This window comes from Gasterosteus aculeatus, chromosome Y (assembly GCF_964276395.1).
Source record: "Gasterosteus aculeatus chromosome Y, fGasAcu3.hap1.1, whole genome shotgun sequence".
In the NCBI taxonomy this organism is placed as follows: Eukaryota; Metazoa; Chordata; class Actinopteri; order Perciformes; family Gasterosteidae; genus Gasterosteus; species Gasterosteus aculeatus.
Genome location: NC_135709.1, coordinates 17,971,241 through 17,992,181, shown reverse-complemented (window position 1 = coordinate 17,992,181; position 20,941 = coordinate 17,971,241). Strand labels below are relative to the sequence as shown.

Below are 20,941 nucleotides of genomic sequence, written 5' to 3'. Positions count from 1 at the left end.
TGCAGTTTAACATCCAACCAGAGGGACAGTTTGTGAAATCTGTTTGGTGTCTCCGGCTTCAATGTTGCTTCCTTAGCAAGAGGGAAGTACGGTGGACTGTCAACAATAGACTGGTAGAACATCTCCAATATCTTCACACTGTCAGGATCTCCAATCCCCCCGAGTTGGTTGATGAGAAGAATCGCAGCACATTGATCAGTTAAAGTTGAAACGTTAACATTTATTTAGAAGAGAAAAAGATTACATGAGCAATTCTCCACAGATATCTGGCTCTAACTATTGCCTATAGGCAGGAGGTCCAACACACCAGCACGTATCTCAGCGCTCGGCGTAATGACGTCTCCGAGCAGTGAAAACGCTGAGTTTTTGGAGAACGTCTGCCGGATCAGCCACCTCATCTTGCCTCCTTTCCAGGCCGATAACGGGATTGTGTCTTGTTCTTGTTTTGTTTTGCTAAACTAATGCGGAGAATTGAGAAAGATAGAACAGAGGAGAGGATAGTTATACACTTATTCTTGGTCTTCTTGGTTGTAGACAGTCGACACAGATCACCATGCTCTGGGTGTCTGTCGGTCAACTGCCCGTTGAGAGTGCGTTTGGGGACCCTCCGGTGCCCGTTGCCGCCTCTTGCTCCTGATCCTTCGGGACGTCCTGGAGAGTGCGAGCTGGTTCCTTTGCGGTGGCGCACTGGCTCCAGTGGTACCAGGTATCACCTTTCCCTCTCAGCCTCGCTGCATGTGAGGTTCTCTCCTCCACCTGGTATGGTCCTGTCCACCGCGACTCCGACCACTTTCTCTTAATGACCCTCAGGAGGACCCAGGCTTCCGTCTGGGGGTTGTGGGCGTTCTGATCCCCTGTTTTGTCTCGCACCTGGTCCGCAAAATCTGAAACAAGAGCTCGTAGATCGTTATATGACATGCATACTCACCTGGTGGAGCTTCCGGGTTGGGTCTAAGCTTCTGGCCAGCACTGGATCCAGGGAACTGTCTCCCGTTGGTCAGTTCATACGGGTTGAAACCTGTACCTTGATTTACTGAGCTTCTATTGGCCATCAATGCGAATGGGAGCGCTTGAACCCAGGTTAAATTTGTCTGTGCACAGATTTTAGCCAATTTTTGTTTCAAGTTTTGGTTCATGTGTTCTACTTTGCCTTGAGATTGTGGATGATATACTGTACCAAACGCGTGTTTCAGCTCCACATGAGCCATCCCATGTGCCTCCTGTAAACACTGGTTTCTGATGCCCGGCGGCATTACTGGGCGACCATCAGGGGACCTCCAGAGGCCTCCAACCTCTGTAGCCCCTCTTTGCTTCCACACCGTTTTCTCCTGAGGAGACACCCCCCTTTGGGCTTCCTTAATTCGTTCCTCATTAAGTTGTGGCCCCGACTGTCCCTCATCTTCTGCACTTACCATTTGAAGCCCACTTTGGTAACCTGCAGCCTGTTTTGCAGCTTGGTCCGCTGCCTGGTTTCCTTTGGCCACCATACTGTTGGAGTTCTCGTGTCCTTTGCACTTAATAATAGCCACGGTGCTCGGTAGAGCCAAGGCTGCCGCCAAATCTTTATTTTCTTGTTCCTGTTCAATCGGTTTTCCTCCAGCCGTCAGAAAACCTGCTCTTAACCACTGTCCCAGCTCAACATGAGCTGCTCCTACTGCATACGCCGAGTCAGTATAGATGTTTACTGCCTTCCCTTCTGCCAGCTGTAATGCTCTTATCAATGCGAGTACCTCAGCTCTTTGAGCTGACTGACTTCCCTGAATCCTTTCTGCTTCCAGAATCTCTGTCACTGCCCCATGGCTTCTGACTACCACGTATCCCGACTGCAACCCCATCTGTGGATTGTCTAAAGCAGCTGCCATCACTGAACAATTGCCAATCAGTGGTGTGCTATTTTCATTACAAGCTTTGCGACCCCTGCTGCGTGTTGTGTGCATTCATGATGTTGTTTTTCCATGTTATCCAACATGACACTGTTATACAGAAGCACCTTCCTTTTACCACCCCCCTTTTTCTGAAACAAAACCCCATTAACAACCCCTGTTGTTTCGGAAACATCCAGGTAAAACGGTGCGCTGTAATCAGGTACTGGGAGGTCCGCGGCCTGTGCCAGTTCCGTTTTTAGCTTGATAAACGCCTCCACCGCCCCTCGGTCCCATTCGAGATTAGCAGTGAGATTTCGCATCCCTTTCTCGTTCACCTTTGCACGCAGAACTTGAGTGAGATTTGAATAGCGCGGAATGAATTGTCTACTGAACCCTGTGAGGCCCAAAAACGAAAGCATTTCTTTTACGTTTTGTGGACGTGGATGATGGAGAATACTGAGCCCTGAGCCGCTTCCCGACAGTATTCTACCTAAAAATGAAACCTGTCTTCTGGCGACCTGCAACTTAGACTTACTGACCTTAAAACCTGTTTCGGCCAACCGGCGTAGGACGATGTCTGTTGCCTCCAAACAGGATTCCGCTGAAGTGGATGCGAGGAGGATGTCGTCCACATTTTGGATCAATGTCATGCCCTCTGGCAGTGAGCACCCTGTTAACGCTTGTTTCAACACTTGGTTAAAGATACCTGGCGAAAGCGCGAACCCTTATGGTAGCCGAGTATAACGTAGCTGTCTGTTCCGTGTTCCAGGCGGACTGTGAGGGCTCCAATACACCTGATTTAATGAGGCCCTTGATAGTTTCTTTGATCCCTTCTGCTGCGGCCGGCTTGTGAGGGTATTGGGGTTTGGGAGGACCGTCATGAACTTCAAACGTCACTGGTTTACATGCATTACAAAAACCTACGTCAGTCAGACCTTCTGACCAGAGGTAGTCTGGAAGTTTCTCAAGAAGGGTTGCTGTGCAGGGATGGTCGGTCTTTTTGCGTCTGTGGTCTCTGGACACCTGTTCGTGTGTTAAAATGACAGAGGTAGTTGCTTTCCCTGTAATTCTGTACTTTCAAGGGGAGGGAGAAAAACAAACATCAGGCAGTTGAGTGCATACCCAGTCGTCTAGCAGCATCGGCCGTTTCGTCATTAGACCTAAGTCTTTAGCCTGATGTTTGGGATGCAGAGCCAACGACACATGCGGTGCTGCATCTTGATTCATCAAATACCATTTCGATTGATCGGAGGAGAGGATGACAGCTGAGGTTACCCCTTCCGGGCCCACATAGAGGTTTTGGAACGTCCCCTCCCATTCCGTGTTTCCTAAACGTTCCATGAATTCGTCACAATAGCACTCATCCCCTTGTCTATCATAAAACAATGTTACATGAGGAGGATCTGTAGAAGGAACATACGGATCAAGAAGAGTTATCCAAGGCTTCCACTTGGTAAAGAGTCATAACCCCTGGAACACTCAGGCTTCAAGAGGCCCCAATAAATGTCTGCATATTGTTGTTGTTGCTGCAGTGGCTGCACCACCCACTGACCACTCGTTTGTCCATTGTCATTGCAATGCAGAACCGTTCCATCCATCATGGTGACGCTTAGTCCGTCCGGGCTGCACAAGATCGAAGCCCCCGTCTTAATGAGAAGATCCCTTCCCATAAGATTCACTGGAACTTGAGACGAAACAACAAAAATGAGTCACTGTCCGATTTCCCACTTTCACCAGTAGGAGGACTGTTAGAGGCAGTTTCTGTGACACCCCGGAGAACCCCACAACGCTGACGGTATCTCTGGACATAGCAGACGAGCCCGCTGCCTGTATGGTGGAGGATGTGGCCCCAGTGTCAACGAGAAACGGCAATTGTTGTTGTAGTACCGTGAGTGACAGCATGGGGTCTGCCCTGCTGTCCAGGTCTCTCTCGGGGGTGTGTCACTGAGAGGCATCTGCCTCATAGCCCCAGTCCTCCGGTGTGGGGTACTGTCCTCCAGGGGGCGGTGCAGCATGTGCGTTGGGAGCCCATGCCTCTTGGGGTGGGACACCTCTACCCCTCCCCTGTCTTCCTTTACCAGGACACTCCTTAACCTGGTGCCCCTCCATACCACAGTGGAAACAACCTCTTCCCCATCTGCGTCCGCCTCTTCCTCCTCCCCCTGCGTATGGACCTCCTCAACACGCTCCTCCCCAGCGGTTACCTCCATAGCCTCCCCTGTAACCACCCCCTTGGGCTGTCCCATACGACGTCTCCTCCCATGGTGGGAGTGGATACAAATCAGGGGCGTTACCTCCAGCTGGGGCAGCCTGTGCAACCATCTATTACTTGTCTTTCCCTTTCTGCTTCTTGTCACTCACTTCCTGTCTTACTTTGGTGAGCTGGAGCTTCAGCGGTTGAGCCTGCAGCTCCTTTAACTGTTTATCTTCCCCTGCCGCTTCTTCTATCGCGTCTTGTAAATGGTGTAGCAAATGTCTCTCCCTCACAGCAAAGTCACTACCTGGCAGGTCTGGGTTAGTCATCATTTTAGCTTTCACACTCTCTGGTACGCCCTCCAGTACCGCCTGTCTAAACCATTCCCCTTGCACTCCCGCAGTGCCTGGGTGATGACCTGTGTGTTTCACCCATGTTTCCTTACATTCGTCCACATAGGTGCGCTGTGTTTTTCCCTGAAACAAATGTATTTCTTGCTGCTCAATTTGTTTTCATGTTTATTTCTATTTGTTCAAATAATTTTTCATCATATTGTAAATCCTTGATTCAAGTGTTACACTTAAAAAGAAAGTAGTTCAGCGAAACTAAAAGTTGCAATGTCTTATCAACCTGTTAGTTGATTTCATAAAATCCCCTCTACAACCCGCTTGTTCATGTAAAAGTTTTTGGCCGACCTTTGACAGCCCAGTAATGATGAGCTTATTCTTCTAAACTGAAAAGCAAAAGGACCATTCATCCTCTTTATTCTTTATATATCATGGTATTCAAGAAAGATGCATAAACCTAATTATATCACTAAATGATGGCACTCAGGATTAACTTCAAATTCAACAGTATGTGTGTGTGCTTCTTAAAGTGAGGAGGTATAAAACCTTCGTCCAGCCTTATTGGCCTCCACCGTTGCTCCCACACATCTTCTCACTGCTGTGACCTTTTTACTCCCATAAAACCCTCACTGCTTCAACAGAGATTTATTGCGCTTATTCTAGCCGTTGTGGCTGTAAAGACTTTAAATCTTCTTTTTCTTTCTTCAATGCATGTCTACAATTATACTATTTTTAAATCAAAATTGTAGTAATAGCTTGGAGAGCTTAAAAAAGGCTCTGCAGCAGCAGGCTTGTTGGTTGAGAATCACTCACCTTTTTTTTTCTACCCTCGTATGGAGGTGGTTTTCCAAATTACACCGTTCTTGGTTGTTTTTGTCTACAGCTTTACTTTTTATCTAAAACAAAAACCATACGGACCTCCCCAGTGAGCATTTCAACGTTGAAAAGACGTTTAAAAGACGTCTATGCCCGACGTTGAAAAGACGTTGCAAAATGGTTTAAAAGTGAAAGTTGTTTCAACGTCTATTCGTAGACGTTGAAAAGACGTTAGCGTATAGACCCGTTTTCAACGTGATTTATCATATCGGTGGTAAACTTACAAATGTGGACGTAGTTTCTTTTTAAACCTCTAAAATAATGATATAGCACACAAGAGAGGACGAATTCGTCCTCTCTTGTGTGCTATATCATTATTTTAGAGGAAAGAAACGTCTTTTCAACGTTGAAATGCTCGCTGGTTGAAATGTGGTCTAAACGTAAACGTCTTTTCAACGTCTATGAATAGACGTTGAAACAACTTTCACTTTTGAACCAATTTGCAACGTCTTTTCAACGTCCGGCCATAGACGTCTTTTAAACGTTGTTTCAACGGATAAATTGCTCGCTGGAAACTTACAAGTTACATACTTAGTCACAGTTGTCATGTTAACAGCCCTTAACAAGGACAAACACATTATTTTATTAATTTGCATTTATTATAAATATAACACTATACATATAACACTTTTCCTAATTAAAAATACAAAAATAAAATATATATTTCAGGGAAATTAACTATGGATTTAAAAGTGCAGAAACAACATTTCTGTGTTCAACAACAACAATTCTGTGTTTGTAGACCATTTTTCTGAATCATTTGAACTTCATTTTTAGATTCTGTAACAAGATGTGGCTGTGAGTCACTTGAGTTGGGATAGTATACCTGAAATCAGCTGCATCTCCCTCATCCTCACTTGAGGATTCTTTGTGTAAAGGGAGTCAGAGTGCAGAGAACAGCCCTCAATTGCAGATTTCTCTGGTCAACGTGTTTATTCAATTCAAATCATTTTATTTTGTTCAGCTTTGCAATCTGTAAACATGCAACATCCTGTCCCAAAACCCCCAAAATGTAAAAAACCTTCAACCGGGACAAACCTGAGGAGAAAACAGCAAGGCAGTAGGTGTGTAGAGTATGAACAATTTAAAGATGTACAGTACATCCAATTCCTACGACAGAAATGATTCTAATATTGTGGATTACTAAGCCAGGGGTAATGCAGGACCAGTGCAGGGACAACCATCATCAGACGTAACCTCCATCAGATGCAACAGCCACCCGCAGAAACCTGTGAGGTGGGAAAGCACAAAGGCAAAGTTGGTCATTTGGGTTTATGATGACAGTAATAAACTAATAATAATAACAGCAGCAGGTGTGTTAGAACACTCATTTATAGATGGTTTACTTATTACATTATCAACAAGATAACAATCAATCTGCAACTTATGGTATTTCTGGAGTAACATGTCCAGGTATATTACACAGTATCATGCTTTAAGCAGCAGTAACTTATAATGTGTTGGCCCTCTTGTTTACAGAGCACAACTTGTTGAATTCAGCCCTTCACCCTTGCAATCTGTATTTAGCCCCCATTGCTTTAAAAACGTATCTTCAATGTGAAATGCAATAACATTTATGGGTACAGCAACAACCTAACGCATTAGTAACACCAAATACACGAAAAATATTCTGGGATGTTTACTTTTGGTCCAGGTCATCATGCTGCACGCTAGCATGCTCCAAGCTAGCATGCTAACTAGCAAACTACCTGCGCTAACGCTAACTAGCTTAACAAAAAGGGCCGTCTTTCCTGTATCGGGTGGGCAGCACAAGTAAAACACCCGGTTATAGTTCCATGTGTGCTTCATCCAAACACTCCCGTACTTACAGAGTAGTGGAGCCGGTAGTCGTGGTTCTATCAGCCCGTTCATGTCGCTCTGCTGCCGTAACTTCGCCTCGTCCGCTCGGAGCTCTGCAGGCGTCTAAGAACTCGCGCATGCGCGTTACAGATGTGAGCGGAGTCACGTGTTTACAAGTAATGTTTGAACCTGCCCGCATTATTATGTCTTAAACGCATCTTATTAACAGCACGCAGTCCGTAGTTTCATATTTATGACGTTTTAAGTGAAATATTAAATACGTTGAAATTACGTCTTCGCGTAGACCAAATTTCGCCGACCAGTTCATTAATTATTATGAAAATCTTAACGTTAATATCGTCTATCTTTCAACCTTACGTTACATCATGACACATTTATCAACAAATTGATGTTTTCTGGCACGTTGATGTTTTATCCCATTTTTAGCCGGTTGAAAAGACGTTGAAATGAGGTCTTCGACGTTCAGACCTCATTTCAACCCGATTTCAACCATATTTCAACGTTGAAATTACGTCTTGTGCTCACTGGGATATTTCAATTAGATGAAAAATTAATTGTATGTATTATTTTGGTGGAAGCCATTCGCCCTATTCACAAAAAGCCATTTGCAACTGATTATCTATTTTGTTAAATGTTTTGTGCTGGCTAGTTTTATTCCAACTGAAGATATGTCGGTTGCAATAAAATAAAAGATGAACACATACCAAATGGATTTAAATAAATTCACACTGCACAACATTTAGAGTTGGTGATTTTTCATCCGATCTACAAATGGCTCGTGATTTGATTCCACGTGGCTTTTGATTGTGTGCATACATCGCGCCATCGTCACAGGGAAATTAGATTCAAACCGACAGCATGAAGGTTGTGTTTTGTTATGATGTCATTATTTACTGGCGCAGGCGCCTTTGGAAAAACCCGTTTCTTCGTCAATATGTAGCAACTGCGCCGCTTGAGAGTGGGCACAGAAATCGCAACTTTTAACGTCACTAATGGTTCATGTATCCGCCTGACGTCGAAGGGCGGCGTGCGCGCATTCTCCGCTACACGCGCGAAGGTGGATTAACGTTGTGACCACGATTTCAACGCCGATGACCTTCTTTTTTTGTGTGTGTTGTGGATACGATATTGAGGTAGGTCGCTGTCTGCCACCCAGCGTAGCCAGGAAACAGGTACACATTCCACACAGAATGCGTGACCGCGCGGCCTCGAACAGCACCCCGTTTGAACCAGCTAATGCGAGTGCGTTTGGAACGGGCCCAACAACAACAACGGCCGAAGGGCTGGTTCGGCGTTAACGTGTCGGGTAACGCTACATTGAATGGAGGCAGCCGGGAGGTGGGTCCATCTTCTTAGGCCGTCGGGGAGGCCTGCCCGTCTAGCGTTAGCCGGCTAGCTGGCTAGCAGTGCGGCGCTATTCGTCATCGCCCGGTGGGTTCTCCTACCGGCGCGTTAGCACGGCATGTAACGTTACTCACTCGGGTGGAAACCGGCCGCGGATACGGTTTAAGTTGTAACGTTGGATATGTTACGTTAACGTTAACTGTCCATTGATAATGGTTACAGAGAACTCGCGTTAATTGAATCGGTGACGTTGGCCGACTGTAACGTTACGCTTATTTGCGGGGAGCGGGATATATTTCAGAGGGGACATGACGTGGAAAGCGTTTATCGTCGGTTAACATGTCCCGGGTTAAACACTAGCTAACGCCGGCTAACTAGCTCTGTGCTAGCGCGGCTGGTTAGCGAGCTAACAAAGAGCCATCGCTTCTCCCCGCTTTGTATGCTCGGTTTAGCTTTTTCAAATGGACCCGGTGTCACTCTTAAGGCGGCGAAGACGTTGGTACGTAACACAAGGCTTTCGCTCAACAATGCTGTGTTTTAACTCAATCACGCCATTGAATATCTCATTGGTGGCAATGCTGTTGTCGCTATCATGAATATTCTGACGTTGGGGTTGCTAACCGGGGACGGATCTACAGGGGGGCAGCTGCCCCCCACTTTAGAGCCTTGCCCCCCCCAGCTGCTCCCCTAACTTTGATAAAACCAAATAAAATAAAAAACCAACCCGCCATTATGTCCACACAAGCTTCTCAAAACAGTGAACTAAACAATACATTTACCAAAAGTAAACAATTTAATTACTACCCCCCCTCCCCTGCCCCTCAAATGCTTCGTCCCTGATTCAAACACAGCGAGTCTGGTGCGGAAGGTGCGCTGGTCCTGTAACCCGACTGGAGAGACTGAGCTGCCCCAGAGCCTCTGGAGGTGAAGGGAATTTCATCAGGTGTAGTTTAAACATAAGTTTAACTTAGTTACATTTGTAATGAATGTATTGTATGAAAGACGATTCAGCATCAGCAAAAACAGCGAGTCTATTACGTTAGCCAAAATCAGTGGTCATAAGTTATCGGTCCCCACTCCCTTGTGATTTGTACGAGCACCCTTCCCTTTCATTGGCCTAATTTTGATTTTAGTAAAGACAAGAACAGCCCTTTTTTGAGAATGTGCTAGTTAAAATGGTACGTGGTCGCATTTGTATTGTGCCGCACAATACACAGCCTCCTAAGTCGCGGGTGCCGGGTGGCCGGAGCGGAGCATGCGAGGTGAGAGCGGTCCTACGTGTTAAAGTGAGCAGTCAGGCTGGCGCTGCAAAGACAAAAAGATTGTGCAATTACAAAACGGACTGGGAAGCCAAAAGGCCACGGGGGAAAGCAGTTACCGACGACGCAAAGAAAGCGTTTTGGTGTCGAGACTTAACCCCCCATGAGATGCAGAGGGGGGGGCAACCCTAATTGTGCGAGTGCTTTGTCATGTAAGTCAGCAGCTGCTGCAGTTTGTAACTTATGTTCAGAATGAATGAGTACATCATGAATCCATTTTCCAAAGCGTTTTTGTACTTAACCTGAATCACTGCGGTACGCCTATAATAAGTGTTTATATTCGGCTCGGCTGCGGCGGAGGTATCCCGCGCCTGCGTGATTCGCCATAGACATTAACTGAGTGAAGTAGCTCCGGCTACAGTGTTCTTCCGCAACACTTGCGCGTTGTGCACACACGGACAGCGGCGTGCCAAAATACAGTTCTCTTTCTTGCTTGAACTTACAATAACACACACAATTATGCCAAAATGTCCATTTGTTGAGTGTCTTTTCCATAACATAAGAGCAGCAGTCTCACGGTGAACGTGAAGAGTTGTGACAGAATGAGGCGCGTGAGATCTGCGTCTCTGTCAGCTGTTCTTAAAGAGACCGCGGCCACTAAAGCTTTCTGTCAGTAAGCTAATCAAAGAACAAAAACAACATTTCTCACTGCTCTTGACTAAAGAACTTCTGTAGCTTAAATAATGATTAGTCTATATTTAATGAATAACTTATGCAGTGCAGGTTGTTTGATCACTTTATTCAATTTTGATATGTCCGAGGCCCCCTGTTAGACAGTAAGGGCTCAGATAAATATGACTTGAGACAAAGTAATAATTTACTTTTTAAAAGCTGCAGCTTTGTTTTGTTTGAACAATGTTTAATGCATGTTGTGAATTAAAAACCTTAAGTTTAAAAGTGTTTCTGTGTTTGTTTTGTTAAAGCAATTCACATATAGGGATTCCTTTGTACCGTCATCCCTGCCACCCTGCCAAGACCTCTTGCCACCCCTTTGCCCCCCCATGTAAAATTTTCTACATCCGCCACTGTTGCTTACTCTGGTAATGGCAGCTATCACGGGAGGGTATACAGGTAGATGACTAATTACAACACTTTAGCCAAAGCACGCCTGCATTTCACTAAAACATTGTACAAATATAAAAATACAATCTGCTACATTGCACCGATCGCATGCATCCAGAGTTTAACTTAATGTTAATGTTTGTGGGTTTATGTATTCGTGCATCTTTAACGTTTAGTTTTGATTGGCTATTTTAAGAACTATAAATATCCAGACAATATTAACTAACCTCACGATGAACTGCATACGACGTTTCTTCTCGAGGGTGAAATGATCAGTGACTTCTGGTGTTTAACATATGTGAGGTGTTAAGAGGTTAGTGTGTCATTAACGGATGTGAAATGCATTTGGAATTTGTGCCACATAACATACACATGAATATTTTATTATTTAGATAAATACAGCAAAAATGCATGCTGGGAAAGCCACTGTGAATACCTACATATGCCTACGATGTATGTTCCTGGGATTATTACCAGAGTGAGAAACCATAAGGAAAAAAATGATCAAATGATTTTTGCTGTATTCTGCACCAATGAAAGCAATGCTATCTTACCGTATGTATATTGTAAGTTCTACTTGTCTATTACAAATTCTGTTACAAACAATTCAAGCAGCTTTTTTTTTATCCCCCTTGCAGCAAAACAGAACTGAAACCCATTTGGAGCTTCTGGCCTTCTGTCCTCCGCCTACAGTAGGAAGATCGGTGCCTTTTGTGAGCTGTGCATGTTTCTTCCCCACCAGTGATTCCTTATGCCCGATAGAAGCTGCACCCTGTGTCTTACAGAATGGATGGTGTGGACTTAAAGAGACTTGTGTATCAACATCAGCACTCTGTGGTGTTTTCTCTCTTACCGTTTACAAGCGAACACCTCCCATCCCGCGCCTCCAATCTCAGCACTATATATATAAAGACTGCCTTTGATTAACTCAAAAGACGACAGGAGATAAAAGTTCAAAGACTTTGTATCTCTTTTCCTTTTTAAAGCATAGATCAATACTGCTAATATAAGCCTACATGGCGGACATGGAAGTCTCATTATTTTAATTTTTCAGTCCGTGTACCCCCTTACGCTTAGTGTGGGTGGTGGGATGTCGGAAAAACCAGACGACAAAATGGTGAAGTTCCTGGCTCCCCCTCAGAAGAGTGGAAATGGCCCCAGTTCTGGTTCAGATTCAATGGTGAGTGAGTGCCGGCCGACGGAAGTGAGACGGCGGCATCACACCATGGAGCGCGATCGATGTACCGCTGAACACCGCTTCTTGCGCCGGAGCGTCATCAGTGACTCTAATGCCACGGCATTGGCCCTCCCTTTACCCAGCAAGATACCCGTCCCTGCACATCAGCGGGTTCCACAGCGGGACGCCGTCCCCCAGAAGCAACTGACCACTCCTGCTGCTTGTTTGACCCGGACTGAACTAAGTGTAGCTCAAAATCAAGAGGCCGCTGATAAACGAGGAGGGGGGGGCCATAGGAAAGAGGTAGCCAAGGTGGATGTATTGCCTTCAGAGCTGGAGCCTGCCATTAAAAAAGATACCTGTGATGGAGAGGTGACAGCGGCCTTCTCTCCACCAGGCCTAGAAACAGAATTGCCAAGTCGAACAGAACCTAAGAGCACCACCGAAGTGAAGGTGCATCACGGGGAGGAGGGGGAGGAAGACGATAAGGACTCAGCCAAGGCGCGGGCAGAGGCAGAGCAGCGGGAGGCTGAGAAAAAAGTTCAGGACGACATTGAAGAGGCTGAGACCAAAGCTGTGGGAACGTCACCAGATGGGCGTTTCCTAAAGTTTGATATCGAAATTGGACGTGGCTCCTTCAAGACGGTCTACAAAGGCCTGGATACCGAGACCACAGTTGAGGTGGCTTGGTGTGAGCTGCAGGTATGTAACCGTTAACCAAAACCATTATTAACACTACTTACTTTAACAACTGCTGTTGCCCTCCCTTCATATAGACAAGTTCCCCGGGCACTTCCGGTTTACTTTCTGTTTCTGCCAAGAACTTCCGGCGCAGGCTGAGTAGTGGTGTAAAAATGGCTTTGGAATGGCAACATTCGACCGAAAATCTTGTTAAAAATGGTGTTTTGACCATTCCGCATCCAAGTAAGGTAACATCATGGCCGGACAACATGTCGATATGGCCCAGCATCACAACATCCAAGATCTTTTCTTATTTTATTGATTCCATGGCGGTGGATGGGAATGCAATTAATAACCTAAGAAAGCTCAGGGGCGTTTCAGTACCTCCATTCCGACAAAGTGGGCTGTGTACTTTTACACGATATGGGCATATAAAGGCCGATGTTCAGCCAAGCCAGTCCGTTAACAATTCAGCGCATAACGCCTGGGTTTTGGTTACCAAGACGGGAGATGTGGAGACTGCAGGCTGTACCTGTAGCCATGCAGCCGCCGCGCTTTGGAAGGTACGTTAAGATAAGATGTTTGTATGTATCCGTGTGTTAATATATAACAGAACACGAAGAGTAATAAAAAGAAAAAGTAATCCCCTCTAGCCTGCCTGCACTAAAAGCATTTAACCCTTCAAAGTCGACTGACGAGCGTCAAAGTGCGCACCCCTGACATATCTATTAATAGCTTCGGAATGGATAAAGGTATTAACTTACTTTTTTTTCTATGAAAAAGCTGACATACGTCTGCGTAATAATTAGTAGACTGTGTTGACTTTGAATGATAAGCCTTCCGTATTTGAGTGCAAATATATAGCATTTTACTCACTTGTAGATGGTTGATGGTCGAAACATTCTCTTTCCGACCAAACATTCAGCAATCGCCACGAGTTGTTGCAACCGGTAACAGCACAATATGTCCCGGAGCCGTGTCGGCGTGTAACACCATCCATAGTTTACTTTTTCTGCACGCTAACGAAAGACCGTAAAAGACGCTAACTCGCTAACCGGAAGTGCTTTGCAGACACAACCGGAAGTCGTTGGCAGAGTGAAAGGCCAATGGCGGCCCGCTTATTTCACTCAGGAAACTTGTCTATAATATCAGTTTGAATGTTGTGTAGTTGAAACCCCCACAGTGTTATAGTTCAGGTGTAAGTGTTTTCATCTCCTTTTTATTGTTGGAATGCATTATGCATTCCAAGTATTGTTCTTCTATTCTTTATTTGTTGGAATGCATTAAGCATGCATTCCAAGTATTGTTCTTCGAATCTTTATTCAACTTATTGTTGGAATGCATTAAGGATGCATTCCAAGTATTGTTCTTCGAATCTTTATTAGTTGGAATGCTTTAAGCATTCCAAGTATTGTTCTTCGAATCTTTATTTCAACTTATTGTTGGAATGCATTAGATGCATTATTATTATTAAGTATTGTTCTTCGAATCTTTATTTGTTGGAATGCATTAACGATGCATTCCAAGTATTGTTCTTCGAATCTTTATTTCTTCATCTTCAACTTCTTCTATTTCTTCCGCGCCACCTTTCAACTCCTTCACACTTTCAGCTATTAAAACCGTTCAAATATTAAAATGTTCAGCTCCTTTCTGGCTTGAGGGCTATGACTTTTCAGCTTTCTACCTCTTATGCTTGAATTTATATAAATCAATAATCATTAATATTTTAACATGGTTTTCAAATGGAGTTTGCTTTCAAATCCTCCTAAACTTCTTCAACTTTCAGATTTTTCAGCTTTGCAAATCTTTCAGCTACAGACACCATTTCAACTCTCAAATGTTCACACAAGTCTCAACTATTTTATGAAAAAAACTGCTTCTTGATATCTATTGTACTTTTTTCATAATCACTGATTATGTTTCACTAGTTCTTCGCTCCGTTTCTGACTTTTACATGAGTGTGTATTGCGTCTGCTAGAGTGGGGACCTCGGGGGCTAGAGGGTGAAGCAGCGCAGAAATCTGGTTAAAAAAGTATGGAACTTCTGTCCTTGCAGCCAAAGTATACACTCTAGAGGCTTCATTTCTTCAGATTAATGAGGGTATGGTTGTGCTGATTGGATTAATGTGTTCATGGAATCCCAGAGTTTTTTAGTTTTGGCGCAAGGAGTGTTTGAGTGACACAACCTCTGCCAAAAGCCCCATAGGCTCCAATACAAATCTGCCGACATATTTCTCACAAAAATCCACAAGGTACACGTTTTGTCAACGGCCATAGGAGCCGTATTTATTACCGGACAGACATAAAAACACATCCACGCGTTCGGTAGAGTCTTGGGTCTCATACAAACGCCGTATTTTTTAGATAGCTGTTATAGTTTTGCGCTGGTTCTCATTTGTTTGAGGTGTGGATTCTGTGTAACTTGCTGCCATGTCTCTGCATTTTTGCAGCAGCTCGTTAATGATCACAGGTGCGGCGTTGTCGTGGTTACGAGCACTCACATGCTGCAAGATCTGTCTGTGGCTCACAGCTGCTCCTATGACCTGATTAGTGGAGTCACATGACGCAGCTATGCTTTCTGTCAACAGACCAATATGATAAAGACACTCGCCCCCCCTCCCCCCTCCACCCTGACCTCTTCTCACTGTTAATCAGCCAGTCTGTCTGTCTATTTCTCCTCCTCTCTCTCTCCCTCTATCTCTTCCTCACCACCCCTCCATTCCTCACCCTCTCACCCTCCCTCCCTCTATCTACACCCCCCACCCCACCCAATCCAATAATTTCAAAATAAAAGCCCCATGGAGGGAATTTTTACTGTAATGTCTGTGATGAGGCCTATTAATTAAAAACTTTTAAGTGTGAATAACAAACATTCTGTCTCCCACTACGAATATTACTCGTACTTCTAGTACTACAACTGATACTTCTACTACCATACTACTAGTATTTCTACTGCTATTAATACTACAACTACTACTAATGTTATTACAAATACTACTATGGCTAATAGTATTCCAGCTGTTTCTTCTGCTATTGATACTAAACCTACTATTACTGCTTATACTGCTAGTACTACTAATACCACAATTATAACTAATACTACTACTAATATTACTACAAACAATTTTAAACAAATTTAAGCTCCTGCAACTTCTGTTTTTAGAAAATCTATTGGAATTCAGCTTCCCCACTTCCTGTATTTTCAGCAGTTCTTTAAAATAATTTCAGCTATTCTTATGCCTCTATCAACAGCAATTTTTTAATATTCATTTCTGTATTTTTTTGCAATATTTCAAATTTATTTCAGCTGTTTTCATTTCTGCTTTTTCAGCAAATCTATTGAAATTCCTTTCAGCTTCTCCCATTTCTGTATTTTCAGCAATTTCAAATTCATTTCAGCTTTTCAGCAAATGTATTCAAATTCCCTTCAACTTTCTGTATTTTCAGCTATTTTCAAATATTCAGTGCAGCTTTCAGCTTTTTGCATTCCAACGCATTTTCAGCAGGAAATGCCTTTTCTAGTTCTTCATCTTCTTCTATTTCTTCCGCGCCCCCTTTCAACTCCTTCACATTTTCAGCTATTAAAATCCTTCAAATATTAAAATGTTCAGCTCCTTTCTGGCTTGAGGGCTATGACTTTTCAGCTTTCTACCTCTTATGCTTGAATTTATATAAATCAATAATCATTAATATTTTAACAAGGTTTTCAAATGGAGTTTGTTTTCAAATCCTCCTAAACTTCTTCAACTTTCAGATTTTCAGCTTCGCAAATCTTTCAGCTACAGACACCATTTAAACTTTCAAATGTTGACATAAGTCTCAACTATTTTATGAAAAAAACAGCTTCTTGATATCCATTGTACTTTTTTGATAATCACTGATTATGTTTCACTAGTTCTTCGCTCCGTTTCTGACTTTTACATGAGTGTGTATTGCGTCTGCTACAGTGGGGACCTCGAGGGCTAGAGTGTAAGGCAGCGCGAAAATCTGGTTAAAAAAATATGGAACTTCTGTCCTTACAGCCAAAGTATACACTCTAGAGGCTTCATTTCTTCAGATTAATGAGGGTATGGTTGTGCTGATTGGATTAATGCGTTCATGGAATCCCAGAGTTCTTTAGTTTTGGCGCAAGGAGTGTTAGAGTGACACAACCTCTGCCAAAAGCCCCATAGGCTCCAATACAAATCTGCCGACATATTTCTCACAAAAATCCACAAGGTACACGTTTTGTCAACGGCCATAGGAGCCGTATTTATTACCGGACAGACATAAAACACACATCCACGCGTTCGGTAGAGTCTTGTAACTCATAAAAACGCCGTATTTTTTAGATAGCTGTTATAGTTTTGCGCTGAATGTCATTTGTTTGAGGTGTGGATTCTGTGTAACTTGCTGCCATGTCTCTGCCCTTTTGCAGCAGCTCGTTAATGAGCACAGGTGCGTCGTTGTTGTGGTTACTCGCTCACACGCTGCAGGATCTCTGTCTGTGACTCACAGCTGCTCCTATGACCTGATTAGTGGAGTCACATGACGCAGCTATGCTTTCTGTCAACAGACCAATATGATAAAGACACTCCCCCCCCTCCCCCCTCCACCCTGACCTCTTCTCACTGTTAATCACTCTCAGACAGTCAGTCTGTCTATTTCTCCTCCTCTCTCCCTCTCTATCTCATCCTCACCACCATTCCCTTCCTCACCCTCTCACCCTCCCTCCCTCTATCTACACCCCCCCACCCCACCCAATCCAATAGGTGCGCCGTTGCCGTGGTTACTCGTACACACGCTGCAGGATCTCTGTCTGTGACTCACAGCTGCTCCTATGACCTGATTAGTGGAGTCACATGACGCAGCTATGCTTTCTGTCAACAGACCAATATGATAAAGACACTCGCCCCCCCTCCCCCCTCCACCCTGACCTCTTCTCACTGTTAATCACTCACTCAGTCAGTCTGTCTATTTCTCCTCCTCTCTCTCTCCCTCTATCTCTTCCTCACCACCCCTCCCTTCCTCACCCTCTCACCCTCCCTCCCTCTATCTACACCTCCCCACCCCACCCAATCCAATAATTTCAAAATAAAAGCCCCATGGAGGGAATTTTTACTGTAATGTTTGTGATGAGGCCTATTAATTAAAAACTTGTCAGTTTGAATAACAATCATTCTGTCTCCCACTACGAATATTACTCGTACTTCTAGTACTACAACTGATACTTCTACTACCATACTACTAGTATTTCTACTGCTATTAATACAACTACTACTAATGTTATTAAAAATACTACTATGGCTAATAGTATCAGTATTCCAGCTGTTTCTACTGCTATTGATACTAAACCGACTTCTACTGCTAGTACTAATACCCAAATTACAACTAACATTACTACAAACAATTTTAAACCTCTTTTTATTCATCTCAGCTTTTGTTATTTCTGTACTTTTTAAAATTCATTTAAGCTCCTGCAACTTCAGTTTTGCAATATTTCACATTTATTTCAGCTGTTTTCATTTCTGCTTTTTCAGCAAATCTATTGAAATTCCTTTCAGCTTCTCCCATTTCTGTATTTTCAGCTATTTCAAATTAATTTCAGCTTTTCTAATATCTTTTATTTCAGCAAATGTATTCAAATTCCCTTCAACTTTCTGTATTTTCAGCTATTTTTAAATATTCAGCAAATGTACTCAAATTCCCTTCAACTTTCTGTATTTTCAGCTATTTTTAAATATTCAGCAAATGTATTCAAATTCCCTTCAACTTTCTGTATTTTCAGCTATTTTCAAATATTCAGTGCAGCTTTCAGCTTTTTGCATTCCAACGCATTTTCAGCAGGAAATGCTTTTTCTAGTTGTTGGAATGCATTGAGATGCATTCCAAGTATTGTTCTTCGAATCTTTATTTCTTCAACTTCTTCTATTTCTTCCGCGCCCCCTTTCAACTCCTTCACATTTTCAGCTATTAAAATCCTTCAAATATTAAAATGTTCAGCTCCTTTCTGGCTTGAGGGCTATGACTTTTCAGCTTTCTACATCTTATGCTTGAATTTATATAAATCAATAATCATTAATATTTTAACATGGTTTTCAAATGGAGTTTGCCTTCAAATCCTCCTAAACTTCTTCAACTTTCAGATTTTTCAGCTTCGCAAATCTTTCAGCTACAGACACCATTTCAACTTTCAAATGTTGACACAAGTCTTAACTATTTTATGAAAAAAACTGCTTCTTGATATCTATTGTACTTTTGTCATAATCACTGATTATGTTTCACTAGTTCTTCGCTCCGTTTCTGACTTTTACATGAGTGTGTATTGCGTCTGCTAGAGGGGGACCTCGACGGCTAGAGTGTGGGGCATCGCAGGAATCTGGTAAAAAAAATATGGAACTTCTGTCCTTGCAGCCAAAGTATACACTCTAGAGGCTTCATTTCTTCAGATTAATGAGGGTATGGTTGTGCTGATTGGATTAATGTGTTCATGGAATCCCAGAGTTCTTTAGTTTTGGCGCAAGGAGTGTTTGAGTGACACAACCTCTGCCAAAAGCCCCATAGGCTCCAATACAAATCTGCCGACATATTTCTCACAAAAATCCACAAGGTACACGTTTTGTCAACGGCCATAGGAGCCGTATTTATTACCGGACAGACATAAAAACACATCCACGCGTTCGGTAGAGTCTTGGGTCTCATACAAACGCCGTATTTTTTAGATAGCTGTTATAGTTTTGCGCTGGTTCTCATTTGTTTGAGGTGTGGATTCTGTGTAACTCGCTGTCCTGTGTCTGCACTTTTGCAGCCGCACAGGTGCGTCGTTGTCGTGGTTACGAGCACTCACACGCTGCAGTATCTCTGTGTGTGACTCACAGCTGCTCGCTCCTATGACCTGATTAGTGGAGTCACATGACGCAGCTATGCTTTCTGTCAACAGACCAATATGATAAAGACACTAGCCCCCCTCCCCCCTCCACCCTGACCTCTACTTACTGTTAATCACTCTCAGTCAGTCTAATTCTCCTCCCCTCTCCCTCTCTTCCTCACCACCATTCCCTTCCTCACCCTCTCACCCTCCCTCCCTCTATCTACACCCCCCCACCCCACCCAATGCAATAGGTGCGCCGTTGCCGTGGTTACTCGTAAACACGCTGCAGTATCTCTGTGTGTGACTCACAGCTGCTCCAATGACGTGATTAGTGGAGTCACATGACGCAGCTATGCTTTCTGTCAACAGACCAATATGATAAAGACACTCGCCCCCCCTCCCCCCTCCACCCTGACCTCTTCTTACTGTTAATCACTCAGTCAGTCAGTATGTCTGTCTATTTCTCCTCCTCTCTCTCTCCCTCTATCTCTTCCTCACCACCCCTCCCTTCCTCACCCTCTCACCCTCCCTCCCTCTATCTACACCCCCCCAACCCACCCAATCCAATAATTTCAAAATAAAAGCCACATGGAGGGAATTTTTACTGTAATGTTTGTGATGAGGCCTATTAATTAAAAACTTCTTAGTTTGAATAACAAACATTCTGTCTCCCACTACGAATATTACTCGTACTTCTAGTACTACAACTGATACTTCTACTACCATACTACTAGTATTTCTACTGCTATTAATACTACAACTACTACTAATGTTATTACAAATACGACTATGGCTAATAGTATTACAGCTGTTTCTACTGCTATTGATACTAAACCTACTATTACTGCTAGTACTACTAATACCACAATTATAACTAATACTACTACTAATATTACTACAAACAATTTTAAACAAATTTAAGCTCCTGCAACTTCTGTTTTTAGAAAATCTATTGAAATTCAGCTTCCCCACTTCCTGTATTTTCAGCAGTTCTTTAAAATAATTTCAGCTATTCTTATGCCTCTATCAACAGCAATTTTTCACTATTCATTTCTGTATTTTTTTGCAATATTTCAAATTTATTTCAGCTGTTTTCATTTCTGCTTTTTCAGCAAATCTATTGAAATTCCTTTCAGCTTCTCCCATTTCTGTATTTTCAGCAATTTCAAATTCATTTCAGCTTTTCTAATATCTATAATTTCAGCAAATGTATTCAAATTCCCTTCAACTTTCTGTATTTTCAGCTATTTTAAAAAGTTCATTTCAGCTTTCAGCTTTTTGCATTCCAACGCATTTTCAGCAGGAAATGCATTTTCTAGTTGTTGGAATGCATTAGATGCATTCCAAGTATTGTTCTTCGAATCTTTATTTCCGACTTATTCTTCTATTTCTTCCGTGGCACCTTT

General features: G+C 43.2%; 1 protein-coding gene and 2 long non-coding RNA genes across 4 annotated transcripts in view; 1 reads left to right on the top strand and 2 right to left on the bottom strand.

The window, feature by feature from the left end:
• Positions 1-199: 199 nt before the first annotated feature.
• On the bottom strand, positions 200-5,439 carry LOC144390733 (uncharacterized). Its single transcript, XR_013454577.1, has 2 exons — positions 1,413-5,439; positions 200-1,328 (listed from the first exon to the last, which is right to left on the bottom strand). It is a non-coding gene; the product is annotated as an uncharacterized LOC144390733 (long non-coding RNA).
• Positions 5,440-5,862: 423 nt separating this feature from the next.
• LOC144391106 (uncharacterized) lies at positions 5,863-7,500 on the bottom strand. The gene is made up of 2 exons (XR_013454987.1): positions 7,112-7,500; positions 5,863-6,511 (listed from the first exon to the last, which is right to left on the bottom strand). It is a non-coding gene; the product is annotated as an uncharacterized LOC144391106 (long non-coding RNA).
• A 520-nt stretch (positions 7,501-8,020) lies between these two features.
• LOC120812437 (serine/threonine-protein kinase WNK1-like) overlaps positions 8,021-20,941 on the top strand; it is a 51,286-nt gene continuing 38,365 nt past the window's right edge. For both annotated transcript variants that reach the window (XM_040168376.2, XM_040168374.2), the window contains exons 1-2: positions 8,021-8,236; positions 11,467-12,707. In XM_040168376.2, the coding sequence (XP_040024310.2) occupies positions 11,919-12,707 (789 nt within the window). In that variant the 5' untranslated portion in view covers positions 8,021-8,236; positions 11,467-11,918. The remainder of the gene's footprint in view (positions 8,237-11,466; positions 12,708-20,941) is intronic.